Genomic DNA, 18,590 nt, shown 5'->3' with positions numbered 1-18,590 from the left:
GGTGTGTGAAGAAGCCTTGAAAGCCAAATACATCTTATGTTGCTACTAGTGAAAAATCTTATTTAGGCTTTAGTCACCCTGAGGTAACAGCAATAAAGAGAGCCACTGCAAACCAGTAAACAGAAAATAAAAGCATCCCCATTAGTGAGGCCATGCTGAAGTATTGTTTAGTTTTTTGGCTCCTTATTATCAACAAAATGTCTAGTTGATTAAATTGTTCCTTTTATTTGAAGTAATTATCATCTTCACTTAACCGCTGAAAAGCACACTTGACATTTTTTTTTAGTTGTTCCTCTTGGAATATTACCTGGATTAATATTATCGTGCTTTGCCCCAAAAGGGGATGCAAAGTTTCCCCAAGTCTGGTGCCTGAGGAGAGACTGTGTGTATATACCCTGGATGAACAAGAATGAACTGAAACACAATCCAAAAAATATCTTGGCTGACTTGTCAGAGGAGATGCTGAGGGAATGTTTACTCTGGGATGGAGAACCCAGTCTGTTGGATCAATCTCAAGATAAGGATAACTTCATACTGGGACGAGGAGAGTATTTTCATTCAAGTGGTTGGGAATCTTTGGAAGACTATCTTGGAGAGGTGTGCGCGTGTTCGGTGGTTGGGTATATTTGAGTTTGAGTCAGAGGCAGATAGGTTTTTTTAGGTAGTAAGAGAATCAATGGATATGTGGACAGCACAGGAAGAAGCAAAAGATCGGTCATCACCTTAATGAATGTTGGAATGAGAAAAAAGGGAAAAATGGCCTACTCATGCTCCTTGTATTTAATGCTATAATACTTTCAGTGGAGCTCTTGGAGGGTCTATCGGGGTGGGCGTCGCACGTCAGGATCACTTCACGAACTGACTGTGCATTGCCATCCAATGTAAATTGCACACAGACATCTACAACCACCTGCTGAATGCAAAATACTAAAAAACCTTCTTTCAGTCATGGAGAACTCAAATTGAAGAAAGCATCACACTCATCTTGATCCAAATATTGCATTCTTTACCTCAATGGTTTTCTGCTGGTCAATCCCCAGGCTATGCATCAGTCGTAGAACTTGCTCATTGTATTCTCCCATGGTTGATTCAGTCTCAGTTGCTTGAGGATATACAATTGGTCGCTGTACTGGCACCTCAGTCAGCATCCACTTGTGCTCCTTTATCTGGGCAATTGTGAGCCTTTTAGAAGGGTCTAAGACCAGCATACGTCGAATAAGGTGTTCACAGTCTGGCAGGCAAGAAAGTCTCGATGAGTTGAGAACACTGGTTCACACACTGATCAAGATTCCTACAAATAGACATTTGTCCAATAGCTTTGATAAAGTAATGGAGAAATATTAATTCTTTCTCAGCGGTGCCCTGGTTAAAGATGCTGTAATTTACATTAAGGAGATCAGAGATGATCCCAGTCTGATTGTTGGTGCTGCGCTTAGATAGTCACTATTGGTCTCAGTTTTTCTGGGCTGCAACAGCAGTAACATCTACCAAGTTGTCCTCCTCCCAATTTCATAGGCGATTGGGCAACAATCCTTTTTTTTTTTGAATCTCTGGCCACTCCAGCATCAGTTGCCCATTCCTAATTCCACAACTGAGCGGCAACCCAGGGCACTTCAGAGGGCAGTTAAGAATCTGCCACTCTGCTTCTGTTCTTGATTCACACACTGGTCACCTCGGGTTAGGATGGAAAATTTCCTTCCCTGTCGGACAGCTGTCATAGTGGGATCTGAACCAGTCCTCCGACTGTAAACCTGGGTCTCTGGATTTCTGGTCCAGTGACGTTATGACCACAACACTGTCTCTCTCTTATAAGCAACCCCTAGTCAAATAATGCATCACACTTACTGGATAAGCACACAAACGAATGGCTGCTTGGAGAAGGGATGCATGGACCATTAAATTATCATTAAAAATCAAGGGAAGTTGGGGGAAAACTGGGAGATAAACCTGGGAGACATTATGGACAATGGGCACCCAGAAAATAAATAATTTAATCTTTCTCTTGACTGCTCTGTTCATCGACTCTTGGAAAGCTCTGGCAGATTTCACACTTCAGTCTCACCACATCTTGCACCAATACTACAAACATAACAGCAAAATCCTAATCAAGCCATTTCTCCGGGGTAAGGGAGTTCAAAACTAGAAGGCATAGGTTTAAGGAGAAAGGGGAAAGATTTAAAAGGGACCTGATGGGCAACTTTTTCACATAGAGAGTGGTGTGTGTGTGTAGCGCACTGCCAGAGGAAGTTGTGGAGGCTGGTACAATTGCAACATTTAAAAGGCACCTGGATGGGTATATGAATAGGAAGGGTTTAGGGGGCTATGGGCCAAATGCGGCTAGATTAATTTAGGATATCTGGTCAACATGGAAGAGTTGGATAAAAACGCCTGTTCCCATGTTGTACATCTAAGTGAATATTACATTAAATCAAGTAAATTTATTTTTAAAATTACATTATCCGGTGTGAACTACATACCCAGTCATGTGCATTGTGTCACTAATGGCATGGAAAGCATTTTATGTAAAATTGTCGATTTTAGTTAAACAAATTTTAAGAAAGAAGTTACTCATGGACTTGGGTCAATGCAATTCACCCATATCTTGCCCAGATTCAGATTTCATTATTTCTGATGCAGTCAGAATAGAATAGTCACAAGTTATCTTCTGTCCAAATCTATGAACCTGTTCTAGGTGGGAAATTAACCAAATATTTGGCCAATATAATACTCAACTCCTCACAATATTGATACAAAATTTGAGTTTAGGTTTGTAATGTAAATTGTGATGCATGAATTAAAGCAACAGCAGTATTGTAGGTGGACAATGCACCTTTAAAAGTCGCCATTAGTTTATTTAAATGGACTTTAGTTAACTTTAAGGACAAAGATCATGAGCGCTCACAGAGTTGCAATTAATCTCTCCAGGTAATAATGGTGAAAACTGGTAAAACCACCCACTGGTTCTGGCTCTCGGGTTTCCCAATACTGCAGCATTTCCAGGCCAGGGTCGAACTCACAAGGTCCCATTTAAAAATCAGCTGGTCAGCAAGTTATCTGATCAACTTTATCATAACCTTTAAGTTTTTGCTCTGATTTATTAAATTTCCCAAAGCGAAGGCTGAGTGAGGATTCCATCTCTTACTTATCTTCTGCATGGAGTTCTGTCAGGGCACAACTAAAGGGGCTAACAGTTTTTCCCCTGCAAAACTCATTTTGGGATGGGAATAAATTAATCTGGGATTCCTGTTCTTGCTGACAGTTCAGCCTGTATTGACATTGTTTGGTTACAGCTCAAAGATCCATCACCACTCATTACCCAGATTTACACAAGGGTTGGACAATGGAAGAGTCCATATTATTGCTGGTGTCCAAAACGGAGTAGTGTGCTTGTGTTTCTGTGATGATCCTGGCCTATCAGATTTTCATTGTCCATGCTCAGTTGTCCCTGTTCTGCCTAAACAATGGTTAACTGCACTATTACTACTGGTTCCTTCATCCAAGAGAAAATATAGAGTAATACTGCACAGAGGGAAGCTTTGCTAAAAGAATTTAGTCAAGGATAGCACAAGGACAGTATTTTAGGTCTTTATAGCTGCTGAACATCCTATATGAGTGGAATGTGACAGGGTTGGTTGTGCAGTGTATAGCAATTCTGCCCCTTGTTTTGAGACTAACTCCAGGATTTGATGGCCATAGAAAGTATATTTGTAGTGTGACCAAACAGGTTGATTTTCAACCTGCAAACTCTTTCACTAAAGCTCTTGTAAGTGAGATTCTCTTCTTGTCAGTCAGACATGATGTGCATTATTGCCCCTGACAGTCTCTGGCAACAGGTGACCAAACATCCAGGAATCAACTAGCTGTGGAAACATACATAAACACACATTTTGTCAGCTTCGTGAATCACTAAATGTGGGAGGAGAAAGTAAGGTAACATCCAAATTGTTGAAAGTTTGTTAAAAGTCTAGATAAAGAGCAGAAGCTCTATTTTTCATCTCACTCACACACACGACCAGATAATGAGTCTGAAGTGAAACTTATTCCCGCCACACAGACTAAAGCTTAACAAAATCAAATCAAATGCTTTGGCTGTTCTCACCTTCTGACATGAAGTACGGAATTCTAAACCTGCCTTCCAGAACTCTCTGCCTCAGGATGGGAAGCGTTGGACCATCAAACGGTAAAGCTCCACAAACCAACACATAGAGAACCACACCGAGACTCTGCACAGACACAAAAATGAGAAGCCTCATGGAATCCTTTCCAAAAAAAAAACACATTGCTGCTCACTGCTTGGAAAGGATTTTACTTAACACAGCACTTTGTGGGCACAAAGCATAATGTTGGCCCTAATTCAACCGGACGCTACAGGCTGGTCAGTGCCAGAATGCAGAGAACATCACGTTTCCACAGTGGGGGGGAATCACCCTGTTGTGGTAGATTTGAAGACACATGGTGGTGACAGAATAGAAGAGGAGTTTTATTCCATACCCAACAGTGCTATTCATGGACAGGAAGCACTGGCTGAAATGAGGCACTCACTCACCTGCACTAACTTCACTTAATTTGATAATCACAAAAACAAAACAAAAATGTAAAGGTGTTGATAATAATGCCTGGGGCTTTCAAAACAAAGTTGTGACATCTGCCCTTTTGCTGTATAAATTTGCTCCTGACAGTTTTGAACTTTCTAATCCCTTTCAAAGCCACATAATGACAAAGACAATGAACTATATATATATAAAATACGCGTATGCTCCAGTGACACTGCCAGGCAGAATGACTGGTCCAACTGCTTACATCCTGCTTTATGCAATGGTGCAACAGCAGTAAACAGAAACTGAGGTCATAACTTCAGGATAATTCAAGGTCTGATACTTGCTATTTTAATAAGGTGATGGTTGGAAAAAATATGGGAAATGCAAAGTGTAGACAAGAGAAAACCTTATTTAGCATTTACTAGCTAGGAGTTTTGCTCCAAATAATCTGAAGTATCTATTTCGACCAATAGAAAGACAAGCTAAGACCCAGGCCCATAGCCAGCCTGCTGTTGGGATTATCCTCTTCTGTTTGCTGACCTGACTTAGAGGGAGTTCAGGAATCTCAAGCCACCTTCACCTATAAACTCAAATTGGCATGAACTAGCAGCCCACCCCAGTCAAGCACTGGGAATGGGCTAACATCACTTAAAATCATGGCTCGAGTTCACTTTCCTGCACTATCCCATATTCCTTCATTCCTTTAGTCCCCAATGCAAGAACATAACTGTAACATCACGACTGAGTAGGATGCTGGGGTACAGTGGAGTTTTACCCTGTGACGAACTGCACTGCTCTCACAGGACCAAGGAACAGGCACAGCCCATTTGGTCCTTTGAGTCTTCTCCGTCATTTCAAAACGTTCATGGCTGATCTGGCCATGATCTTTTCCAGTCCTCCAACCCCTTCCTGAAATGGGAACCTCAGACATTGAAACCTTAATGCTATCACCACACTCTGAAGTGGGGAGTTTCCATTCTCCGATGCAGGTTATCCTCAGCAGATCCTCTCTGAATCTCATGAAAAGGTCATCAAATGTGAAAGACAGACCAATAGCATCCACACAGAAGCATTCTGTCAGAACCCTCTAGGATTCCGTCGCACCAGCAGAGTTATGCACTCAAAGGGTGGATTGCTGAAAATCACTGGTACATTTCCAACAGATCCCCAACCACGATTGGCTAATATTTCCAAGGAGGCAGTGAGGTCATCATGAACTTTAAAGCAAGCAAACAAATGTTGACCTCCTTATACATATTACCAGGTTTACAAATACATATTTCACAAATTTAATAACACTTATTGGACCAATGATGACTAGGACTAAACAAAGTTCAGAGTTGTTTTTTCTCCTAAGAACTGGCCAACCTACATTATACAAATCTGCAAAAATCCCATTTGGCTGAGGCAAGAGATTTAATAGCAGCATGAAAGTAAATGTAAAAAACTAGGAGATCCCATGTCTATTTACTGTTTGTGATGAGGTAGTTGGTCTCTATCAGAACTAGAGCATCATTACAGTTACGCTCAGTTGCATGGCAATGGGGAGCTGTGGAGAGAAATGTTAAGGGGTCTTTGGAGATTTAGTGAGAGCTTCCACTCTTCACAGCTGTGAGGCCCCGTGAGACACCATCATAAGAGAATCATTGAAAACAAAAGGGTTAACTGTTTCAGAAGGAGAAGGGCATTCAAACTTGTCAAAATCTTTAAGACTATCATTACGGTTTAAGTGAAGTTGTTACCCAAATGTCCAGTTGTGGTCCCTCATACTGCTGTCCTTCAAAAACCTCTGGAGCTGCATATGGTGGGCTGCCGCACCAAGTGGCCAAGGGTTCTCCGGGTTTGTAGAAATTACCAAACCCAAAATCTGTTCAAATGGAAACACAACCGGAAATGAAGCAGCCTTTACATCATTCTAGAAATCAGTACCTTGTGAGGGTCATGCACTTTGTCACAAATTCTACTTCCGGTTGTCGTGGTTTTGGTTCACACTTGCCTATGAACATTTACCATTATAGACTACTGCGTCAACACTCTGGCTTGGTTAGTCAATGATCACAAATACAGTTGCAAGTTTTTGACTGTGACCGTCTCTGTGGACCAAGTTTCTAGAAGTCTTAGACTGACTTGGACATCACAACCATAAATACATAATGAGCAAAATAGAATTGGAAGGCAGGTTGGCTACTACAATATTATTAGTTTTGTTTTGTCACTGTGGGTAATCATTCCCCTGGACCAGGAGCACCATCATCCAATAAAACCAAATGAATCCAGCAGCCAATAGATCAATTTCCTGCCTGCTCCCACGTTCTACTGATTGGCATCAATAGGTCGAGATATCACCACAGAGCATCTGAAATCCAAAAGCAAATATGTCTCTAAAACTGCAGTAGAAACTTTCTACATCACCAACATTAAAAAACCTTACCACGTGAATGATTTGCGCAAACTGGCAGGTCTGTGGCACAATCCCAAACTAGATAACCTATCAGTACATGTAGTGTCTTGTTGCAGTAAAAGGCTGGAATTGAGAAAACCTGGAAGACCATGTGCTATATGTGATGATACAGCAACTGGTGTGTTCTTTGTCCAAGATAAAGCATTGTATTTGCTGGTCATGCTGCATGCAGGCTGTGGTACACTAAGCTGGCGAGACCAAATGCAGATTGGGCAACTATTTTGTGGAACACTCCAAACAGGACCCAAGTACTGCTGCAAGTTTCTGATCACCTGCCATTTCAATCTTCATCTTGCTGACCTCTCTGTCCTCCATCTACTGTTCAAATGAAGCTAAACACAAGCTTGTGGAACATGACAGTCTTTTAATTAGTCACTTTGCAGCCTTCTAGAGTCAGCCTTGATTAAAATAAATTCAGTCCCTAATCTCTGCCCCCATTCTATTTTCTCTCATTTGCATTCTTCAATCCTCCTAAAGCTTTTTCCTCCTGTTTTTGCTTTGGGACAGCAGCTATTCATCATTTTGCCATTCACACCTCTTCTAGACACTTCCTTGGACTTTAATCCCTACCATTACTGCTCCCTGCCGTCCTACATCACCAGCTCATGCCCTTCAGTGTCCCCAGTACAATTACAGACCTTCCCTTTTGTTCAGTGTTTGGTCTCCCCCATCTCATCTGCTCCGAACCCATCATATCTCTTACTTTCCCAATTCTGATAAAAGATCATCAAAACGAAACATTAACTCTGTTTTTCTCTCCACAGATGCTTTCAGACCTGCAGAGTATTCCCATGTTTGTTGTATATACTTAGATAAGCTGGGAATGGATTTCCAAAAAGAAAATATTTTGAATGTTTTCTATCAAGGGAATGTAGCCTCAAGCAAATATTTTCCCCACAGAAGAAGCTGGGTCAGTGATGCAATCTCACTATCACAACAGCCTGATTGTTATGTACCACTAAGCCCCTCATGTTTAAATCACTCAAATAGAGGTATAGAAACATACAGCATAGAAACAGGCCCTTCAGCCCATGTCTACAAACAACAAACTACACTAATCCTATTTACATGCACGTGTTCCATACACCTACCACCATCTGGGTGAAAAACAGTTCTCCCCTTTACTTGTGCCCTCTGGTGTTAGACACAGAGTCCTTCAAGATCCTGAGCAACTCTTCCCCTCAGCCCAGATGACATTTTCAGAGTGGACAGTGCTCGGCATTATCCCATGCAGACCCTTCCACCGTTGCACAACAGCATAAACCCAAAGGATTGTGTATAAGTTCCCAAAAGTGCACCTAATGCTCTGATCAGTAAATAACCGGACTTCAACTGTGAACTGGAGTGGATCCATGATGTTTACACTAATCACACAAACGCTCAGAGCCCAGTAGCCAAGATTTGAGAAGAATATCTATGAGGCACTGCAGGACCCACTCAGACCTGAGTGTCAGAATGTCATGTATCCCTGTTCCACTTTAAATCTAGTCTGGGGGCCATTCTCAAATGCAGTTTGGAGAGAGAGTGCTGCATTGTGGAGGTGTCACCTTTGAGACAGGATTTTAAAATGAAGACCCCAGCTGCTTTTGTCTGCTCGAGGGGGACAGACTTGGTTAACCAATCCTCCCCTCACCCTACCTGCATTTGAGCCTTTTGAAAGCAACTACACATCACAATAGAAAAAAATCTAAAATTACACCATTTCAGCTTTTCACACTTGTACTGTTAAAAATTGCATTTTGCTTTTTTGACAGGAGAAAAATTACAAAGCAATGCAGACGGTTTAGATCAGGGCAACAAAGGACATCACCTCAATAATCATGCTTCTGACGTGCTTTAACTGTTTAGAGGAACAACTTGACATTAAAGAGCGCACCACAAAGCAAAGATCTCACCAACTTACCTTGGGCTTCATCACCAAAGGCACTGGGCCACGCTGAGACAACCTCAGGCCGCCAAAAACTAATCAGGATGATATAAAGCATGTCTATTTTACTACTCACCACTCCATTGCCAAAGTAATTAGTGAAAAAGAACATTCAGTTGCTAGGAATAGGGCCTTTGTACCTCCTGTGCTGCCTGAACTACTGTTGGCATGCTGAAGGCCACTTGTTATGACAAAGTTGGATGGCATGGCTGAGTAAAGAAAGAAACTGAAGGTGCAATCTGACCTGTTGACCCTGTACCCATAAGCATCCTGCAGCAGGGCTCACCGCTTAGTGAGAAGCATCTTTCCAACTGGCACCAGGCCTTGTGCATGTCCCAGTAAACACAGTGACTTTTCCTTTTAAAGTATAAACCAGACTAACCCTTCACATAAAAGAATGAAGCAAAATTCCCTTCCTTTTCTGGCTAACTATCCCACTCACATCTGTGTGGATAACCTTAAACAAATATGTGGTGCCACAATATTTGGTTACTTGACTAATCTTTGACTTATCAACGAAACATAATTTCACACAGCGTTAAGTAATTTCAATCCAGTTCTTTGTTTAAAAAAAAACAAAAATCATTCACCAAAATATACAAGCTGGAGTCCAAAAGGCTTTCCTCTGAACTCCTTTGCAGTGGAAACCCGTGGAAACAATACTCCTCCCTCCCCTTCCATGTTCCCACTCAGCCACAATCCCCTCATCCTCATTTCAACCCCTCCCCCCACATCAGCTCTGCAATCAAGTGAGGCAAATTCATTCCACTAATCTGCTGAGAGAGAGAGAGAGAGAGAGAGAGAGAGAAAAAAAAATAGATAGGAGCTCATGGTTGTGAACTAATTGTCTGAGCTGACCCATTTCATGAGCAGCATACTGATCAGCAGTGTTTGACGTCAATTCTCCGTTGTTGTCCACCGGCTAGGAAAAGCTATCAGAGAGGCTGCTTCAGAATAAAAGCCACAGCAGACGTTCAACTGCATTCCTGTCAGAAGACACAGTGGGCTTCCTCTGCTCACTCCTCACCTCATTCCACCCCCCCTCAGCAAATTCCACTTCTTGTCTTCACCAGCTTGCCCCCTAGGTTTATGAGAGAGTCAAAGGTGAGCACCATTTCTGGAAGATTCTGCCTCCACTTCCTAAAGCAAAAATGACTAGGTTTGTCAAGGGACTCCTAGATGTGAAGTGGAGGAATGGTGTTTGCCAAAAAGAATCCTTTTCATCTTCCCATCAGTTGTTAATCTATCGAGGAGAAGTTGCCCAAAAATCCCTCCCCAAGCACTCAATAAAAGGGATTCATAAAGCAATGGGAAAGAGATAAATCCGGATTTCTCTCTCAGCACTTAACACCTGAACTGCTGTGCAAGACTGGAGTTTTAAAGCTACGTTTTGGTTGGTACTACATTAGTGAAGGTAGCAACAGACTTTAACAATTTCTAACACAAAGGAATTTCTATTTCTGTACAAATGGATTATATTTATCCCAGGTTCCAGAGAGACTGAATGACTGAGGGAGATAGAGAGGTTAGTTAATGGGACTGGCATTGATTCAAGTTTAATAAGCTAACGGACTATTGTATTATCACTTAAATTTACAGGGCTTTTGGATTTCATTTACAATGCACTTCAGACAGTAACGATCTGTTTAAACAATTATTTCTCCCTTGCCTATTCTGGAATCCTGGCCTGTGTCATTAATGCAAGAGAGGGATTTTCAAGTCAAAAACGGAGTGAATCTTCTGTCAGACTTTGTCACTTGTGGCTGCTTCAGTAAACTTAAAATGCCTCATTGTCAATTCCAGCAGCTGTTCAGAGTGGAACTGAATTTTTAATGTGAAGGTGCATCACCCAGATCACAAAAGTCTTGGGATCAATACCTGAAACGACTAACCTCAGCATGCACAGCAGGTTGGCAACTGTATCAAAACCATTCAGTGCCCCTGGACAAGAACCAGGTGAAAAATAGTCAAGTTCAATTTCCTGCCCCCAGTTTCTCTCCAGTGACCTTGCTGGGGAGTGCGTCAAGACTGGCCTTACAGTCAAACAACTTGATTGTTTGCCCCGCATGTTTTCAGACAGCTACTTTGAGAGACAGGAGCATTTTGGGCTCCTGTATTCACATGTCAGCTAGGGTTAACATTCTCGGAGCGGACAGGGGGAGGAAGATGCAGAAAGGTGGATTTATTTTTGTAAAATGTCTCACCGTCTTGCTCATTGCCTTCAAACCCACACATGATAATCCACCCCTCCCACCCCACACATCCCCTCCCAGCTCTGCCTTCCCTCTTTGTAAAGCAGCCCAAATTAAGCAGAGTTCGCAAACAGAGAGCCATCTCCCTGAGATTTAAACAATTCCAGATCACTCCTCCTGCTTTTTAACATTTGGCCCCAGCGTTCAAATCAAAAGGAAATAATCCAGTGCTCCACAGTCCTTGGAGGTGGAAAGTAGCCCATTTTACACAGTAACCAGAGGTGCTTTGAAGTGGTGAATGAAAGCACAGTTCATCCCAATGACCTTTCTTTGCATAAAAGGTCTCAAACAATCTTGTTGGAAACAGCCTTTTAAACTGTGAAAGCTTTCAAGTCCAGAGGGAAATTCACATGTCTCTTGTCAGAGAGATGGGGGTAAACAGAAAGAGACAAAAAACTGGAGGCTCCTCCTGGATGGCTAGATATTGGATCACCAAAACCTTACGGCACAGAATGAGACCAATTGGTGCATCATGCCTGTACTATATCTGATTGAACAGGGCAAGGCCCTGTTCTTAGCCCTATAAACTAACCCTTTCAAATATATGCCAAATTGCACACTAAACAAGATTAAACCTGGCTCCCTAATATTTGGCGTAAATACATTTCACATTACCACAAGCCACTGTAAACTAAACCTTCTTAAATCTGCATCCTCCCATTTCTGACTCTCCTCACACTGTTTCTTCTCTTCTATTCTACCAAAACCTTCATCATGGCAAACACTCAATTCTCTCACCTCTTAATATTCTCTGCTCTAAAAGAGAACAATCCCTGACAAGGGAAGCAAATGATTTTCTTGAACTTTTGTTAAATTTTGTGGACAAAGTCATAGTGCTTCAGTTGGTAAGCGCACTGCTGGGTGCAGCGGTGTACTGAACTGCTCTGTAAAGAACTGCGTTTGATCCCTCAGATATTTGTTCCGATTCTGGCCTCTTCAACATCCCCAGTGTTAACTGCTCCATCATTAGTGGCTAAGCCTTGATTTGCTTTAACTCCCAGGTTTGGAATATCCTCCCTACCTCTCTGCTGCACTTTCTTCCAAGATACTCCTTAAAGCCTACCTCACAGTCCTACAGCACAGTGAAAGGCCCTTCAGTCTATTGGTGCAAGCTTACAGACATCTCCTTGTGTAGCGCGGTCTCAAACTTTGTTCTGCACCATTTCTAAGAAGCACCTTGGGATGTCTCATTACAACAGAAGAGAAGTCTTTGTTTTAATTGAATTCAATTGGACTACCAGCTGGAAGTATCCTCCGTTTCCTTCCATGCAGGACAGAAATCAGACCAAACTCCCATATACTATCGCTAACTGCTAGACAAGGACAGGATCACTGTGTGAACACCTTGTGAATCCGAAAGGCCTTGATTTGTTTAGGACCTGAACGTGAGAAATAGCTACTCTTTTGGAGAACAACTGGTACCATTTGAACCAGAGGTATCAGGAGCAGACACTGGGAGAAGGAAGGGTTAATATGGGGCTGGTGTCAGGCAGAGACAGAAGAAGAAGAGAGAATGAAAGAAGAGGCAGAACGGGGAATTGCAACATTCTATGTCACAAACCTGGCAGACTGCAAACAGATAGGTGCTTTTGTCATTTCTATGCGAGACTGTTCTTGTTAACCTGTTTGTTCCCTCTGTGGAAACAGGGCCTAACACATTGTGTGATGCAGTACAATAAAGCAGCTTCAGGTGTCTGCTGTGTGAATTTGGGGAGGGGCCAACTGAAGGAGCTGTCTATACACTGTTGGGAGGGGAGAGGGAGGGGGTGGAAGAGGAGGCAGGGTAAAGAAGAGACTGCTGGGCTGCAAAGAAAGTGGTCCCCTTGTCTGTATCAAAGAGAAGGGCAGTCCATAAAGGAGAAGGAATGGAACAAGGCAGATTGGCTTTTAGTCAACTCTTTGGCAAAAAGCCAGTAGACAGAATGTTCTCAACCTCCTGTTAGGTTTTGCAGGTAAGTGTTAATATCTACCAAGTTCTTCAGATCTCACACTCTCAATACGCACCCGCTATTTTAATATTCATATTGCTGTCTAACAGAAGGTTCTCCGCTTTCAGATCCCGATGGACGATTTTGCGGTTGTGGCAATATTCCACTGCCGACAAGATCTGCCAGAACTTTCGCCTGGCCTCCAGCTCACTCAGCCGGCCGTGGTTTGCCAGATAATCTGAAATTTGAAGAGAGAACATTGTTACTAGATTGCCATAAAAACAGCAGGAAACTCTAGCAGTGCATCACAGATCAATGGAGGTCCCTGGGTCACTCACACTCTGCGACTCAGAACATGCAATAAAAGGAACAGTGAGCCAAAGGAAAATCGATCTTTGACTAGATTCATGCAAGTTGCTGCAGAAGTCCCATCTTTATACAGGTGGTCACAACCCGCAAAACAGATTTATTTTATTAATTAAGACATCTGGGCGAAGGGCCAAGGCCCATCGTGCAGGGACAGCTGAAATGACTGCAGAGAGCAGAAGCTAAATGAAGCATAGATGAGTGCAAGCTGGAGCTCTGATTGCCAGCACGCAGTCTGCAGGCTATGTCTCCAATACCTGAAGGCAAAACACAGGTTATGTGGCGAGACACAGTGAGAGGGGGGAAATTGGGGAGGGGAGAGAGACAGAGAGACAGAGAGACAGAAGCTAAATGAAGCATAGATGAGTGCAAGCTGGAGCTCTGATTGCCAGCACGCAGTCTGCAGGCTATGTCTCCAATACCTGAAGGCAAAACACAGGTTATGTGGCGAGACACAGTGAGAGGGGGGAAATTGGGGAGGGGAGAGAGACAGAGAGACAGAGAGACAGAGAGACAGAGAGACAGAGAGACAGAGAGACAGAGAGACAGAGAGACAGAGAGACAGAGAGACAGAGAGACAGAGAGACAGAGAGACAGAGAGACAGAGAGACAGAGAGACAGAGAGACAGAGAGACAGAGAGACAGAGAGACAGAGAGACAGAGAGACAGAGAGACAGAGAGACAGAGAGACAGAGAGACAGAGAGACAGAGAGACAGAGAGACAGAGAGACAGAGAGACAGAGAGACAGAGAGACAGAGAGACAGAGAGACAGAGAGACAGAGAGACAGAGAGACAGAGAGACAGAGAGACAGAGAGACAGAGAGACAGAGAGACAGAGAGACAGAGAGACAGAGAGACAGAGAGACAGAGAGACAGAGAGACAGAGAGACAGAGAGACAGAGAGACAGAGAGACAGAGAGACAGAGAGACAGAGAGACAGAGAGACAGAGAGACAGAGAGACAGAGAGACAGAGAGACAGAGAGACAGAGAGACAGAGAGACAGAGAGACAGAGAGACAGAGAGACAGAGAGACAGAGAGACAGAGAGACAGAGAGACAGAGAGACAGAGAGACAGAGAGACAGAGAGACAGAGAGACAGAGAGACAGAGAGACAGAGAGACAGAGAGACAGAGAGACAGAGAGACAGAGAGACAGAGAGACAGAGAGACAGAGAGACAGAGAGACAGAGAGACAGAGAGACAGAGAGACAGAGAGACAGAGAGACAGAGAGACAGAGAGACAGAGAGACAGAGAGACAGAGAGACAGAGAGACAGAGAGACAGAGAGACAGAGAGACAGAGAGACAGAGAGACAGAGAGACAGAGAGACAGAGAGACAGAGAGACAGAGAGACAGAGAGACAGAGAGACAGAGAGACAGAGAGACAGAGAGACAGAGAGACAGAGAGACAGAGAGACAGAGAGACAGAGAGACAGAGAGACAGAGAGACAGAGAGACAGAGAGACAGAGAGACAGAGAGACAGAGAGACAGAGAGACAGAGAGACAGAGAGACAGAGAGACAGAGAGACAGAGAGACAGAGAGACAGAGAGACAGAGAGACAGAGAGACAGAGAGACAGAGAGACAGAGAGACAGAGAGACAGAGAGACAGAGAGACAGAGAGACAGAGAGACAGAGAGACAGAGAGACAGAGAGACAGAGAGACAGAGAGACAGAGAGACAGAGAGACAGAGAGACAGAGAGACAGAGAGACAGAGAGACAGAGAGACAGAGAGACAGAGAGACAGAGAGACAGAGAGACAGAGAGACAGAGAGACAGAGAGACAGAGAGACAGAGAGACAGAGAGACAGAGAGACAGAGAGACAGAGAGACAGAGAGACAGAGAGACAGAGAGACAGAGAGACAGAGAGACAGAGAGACAGAGAGACAGAGAGACAGAGAGACAGAGAGACAGAGAGACAGAGAGACAGAGAGACAGAGAGACAGAGAGACAGAGAGACAGAGAGACAGAGAGACAGAGAGACAGAGAGACAGAGAGACAGAGAGACAGAGAGACAGAGAGACAGAGAGACAGAGAGACAGAGAGACAGAGAGACAGAGAGACAGAGAGACAGAGAGACAGAGAGACAGAGAGACAGAGAGACAGAGAGACAGAGAGACAGAGAGACAGAGAGACAGAGAGACAGAGAGACAGAGAGACAGAGAGACAGAGAGACAGAGAGACAGAGAGACAGAGAGACAGAGAGACAGAGAGACAGAGAGACAGAGAGACAGAGAGACAGAGAGACAGAGAGACAGAGAGACAGAGAGACAGAGAGACAGAGAGACAGAGAGACAGAGAGACAGAGAGACAGAGAGACAGAGAGACAGAGAGACAGAGAGACAGAGAGACAGAGAGACAGAGAGACAGAGAGACAGAGAGACAGAGAGACAGAGAGACAGAGAGACAGAGAGACAGAGAGACAGAGAGACAGAGAGACAGAGAGACAGAGAGACAGAGAGACAGAGAGACAGAGAGACAGAGAGACAGAGAGACAGAGAGACAGAGAGACAGAGAGACAGAGAGACAGAGAGACAGAGAGACAGAGAGACAGAGAGACAGAGAGACAGAGAGACAGAGAGACAGAGAGACAGAGAGACAGAGAGACAGAGAGACAGAGAGACAGAGAGACAGAGAGACAGAGAGACAGAGAGACAGAGAGACAGAGAGACAGAGAGACAGAGAGACAGAGAGACAGAGAGACAGAGAGACAGAGAGACACATAGGTTTCGGGTGAGAGGGGAAAGATATAAAAGAGACCCAAGAGACAACTTTTTCACACAGAGGGTGGTATGTGTATGGAATGAGCTGCCAGAGGAAGTGGTGGAGGCTGGTACAATTGCAATATTTAAGAGGCATTTGGAATTGGTATATGAATAGAAAGGGTTTGGAGGGATATGGGCTGGGCGCTGGCAGGTGGGACGAGATTGGGTTGGAATTTCTGGTCGGACGAAGGGTCTGTTTCTGTGCTGTCCATCTCTATAGCTCTATAATTAAAGAGAGAGAAAGGGGGAGAAACAAAGGAGGGAGGGGGGGGGGGGAAGAGAAGACGTCAAAGTCCTCTTCTGGTAAACTTTTAATAGATCTCAAAACTGTCAACAAAATCATACACCTAGACAGAGTTCTGTTCTTGTCAACTCATACGATAATCGGTACTTGCCAAAAGAAAAATCTCAGAGACAAATGACTTATTACTAAACATTTATCACTTGCACACCTACTCTAGCAGTACCTTATAGATTCCAAGTGAACAACTCACGCTCAAAGAAAAAAAACACTCAACAGGTCAACTCGTGCAAGTTTTGGTCTTGCTAACAGCATATTTTGAGACAAGCTTTACATGTTGCACCAAGGCGAAACCACGAGTGTAAATGCAAGGTGAGGAGTCAACCTGCAGGCACTAGTTTAGAAAGGGACTCTTTTTCGTGTTGAGGCAGGTTGCATTTACACTATAGCTGTTGTGGCAGTACAAAGAGAACACTACAGTTGTAGTGCAAGTTCACACTTGTATTAACACTGCAGACAGCGATTTATTTAGCCACTCAGTTCTTCCTGTATGTGTGAAAATTCAAACGAAACCTCTGTTACAGTGTGTGGGAGGGAGTCATATATATAAAAAAAACCTGTCTTAAAATAAAGTCTATACTCAGCTTGTTAAACTATAACTGCAGTTGAGATCACAGCACTGCCCGGTTTACAACAGTCCAATCTAACTACCCCACAGACATTAAAGCAAATTTTTTTTAAAAAAAGGTATAATATTGATTGAAATTGTAACAATTAGGATGGGGATTGAGGGAAGTGTCCGTGGAGCTGAGAAAGAGGAACACAGGAACCTCACGTTTCTGTCAGTCCGAAAATGAAGCGAAGGGAGAAAGATGGGGCCACAGAAGGAATTTCTAATCCACCCCAACACCAGAACCAGCATTTGGAGGATAATTTGGGATAGGGTCTGCCTACCTGCCTGCCCTCAGCTTCAGAGGGGTGCAGCTTGGTTCAAATCACAGGGGGAGAAAGAGAGACAGTTGTGGGATAAAATAGAAATAAGAATGGCATCAGACAAGGATTGAAGAAAAAGAAAACTAAGTGACAAATACTAATACCCTCCCTAAAATATGCTGAAGTCTGTCATCCCCACCTTATGGCGTGGGGCTGCAGGGAGAGAACAGCAGGTTTAAAACAAGGTTGCCCCAAGTAATGAGTGTAGAATAATGAGGGACTGAAGGAGGCCATTCAGCCCATCATGCCTCTCTTTAAAGAGAACGGCCCAAGTCGTCCCACTTGTCCCACCCAATGATCGCTTGCTATTACAGAAATTAAAGATTGCTAAAACCAGACATGAAGTCAAAACACAATCATGAAGTCTGAAATGCACGACATTTGACACAGCAGATTCAAGAACAGCTTCTTTCTCGCTGTTGTTAGATTGCTGAACAGACCTCTCAAATTTAACGTTCACCTTGCTCTTTGTGTACCTGTGCTGCAGCCATAATTTTGTATTCCTTGCTGCACTCCTTGACCCTAATACACTATGATCTGTCTGTAGTGCACACAAAACAAAAAAAGCTTTTCACAGTTCCTGGGTACATGTGACAATAATAAATCAACTCAAAAAGGGAATAATAATTTTTGGAGCGGGAGAAATAGGAATAGTCCAGCCAATTAACAGCCTCTTCTCATGTGGTATACATTGTTGCTTCCTTTCCAAAATGATTCTCTGTTTCAGGTTCAGTGCTGATGGGTACAGTATGAAAACCTCTGACTTCATGGCTCCTGGTTAATTCTCCACAGCCCTGCAAAAGTTCACTTTGAGAGAGAGAGAGAGAGAGAGAGAGAGATAGAGAGTGAGAGGCACAGAGTGAGGAATAGAGAGTGAGAGATACAGAGTGAGAGATACAGAGTAAGAGATAGAGAGTGAGAGGCAAAGAGTGAGAATAGAGAGTGAGAGATAGAGAGTGAGAGGCAAAGAGTGAGAATAGAGAGTGAGAGATAGAGACTGAGAAATACAGAGTGAGACATAGAGAGTGAGAGATATAGAGTGAGAGGCACAGAGTGAGAGATAGAGAGTGAGATAGAGAGTGAGAGATACAGAGTGAGAGATAGAGAGTGAGAGAT

At 43.5% G+C, this 18,590-nt stretch overlaps 1 protein-coding gene across 2 annotated transcripts in view; it reads right to left on the bottom strand.

The window, feature by feature from the left end:
• The window catches only part of sik2a (salt-inducible kinase 2a), a 147,206-nt gene that overhangs the window by 27,158 nt on the left and 101,458 nt on the right, over nucleotides 1-18,590 (bottom strand). For both annotated transcript variants that reach the window (XM_043676644.1, XM_043676645.1), the window contains exons 4-7: nucleotides 13,183-13,344; nucleotides 6,281-6,405; nucleotides 4,100-4,223; nucleotides 1,011-1,231 (exon numbers count right to left, since the gene is read on the bottom strand). In XM_043676644.1, coding sequence (XP_043532579.1) covers nucleotides 1,011-1,231; nucleotides 4,100-4,223; nucleotides 6,281-6,405; nucleotides 13,183-13,344 — 632 coding nt within the window. The remainder of the gene's footprint in view (nucleotides 1-1,010; nucleotides 1,232-4,099; nucleotides 4,224-6,280; nucleotides 6,406-13,182; nucleotides 13,345-18,590) is intronic.

The sequence above is a fragment of the Chiloscyllium plagiosum genome, chromosome 35 (assembly GCF_004010195.1).
Source record: "Chiloscyllium plagiosum isolate BGI_BamShark_2017 chromosome 35, ASM401019v2, whole genome shotgun sequence".
Classification (NCBI taxonomy): domain Eukaryota; kingdom Metazoa; phylum Chordata; class Chondrichthyes; order Orectolobiformes; family Hemiscylliidae; genus Chiloscyllium; species Chiloscyllium plagiosum.
The sequence above is the reverse complement of the archived record's forward strand: the minus strand, read 5'-3'. Positions and strand labels throughout refer to the sequence as shown.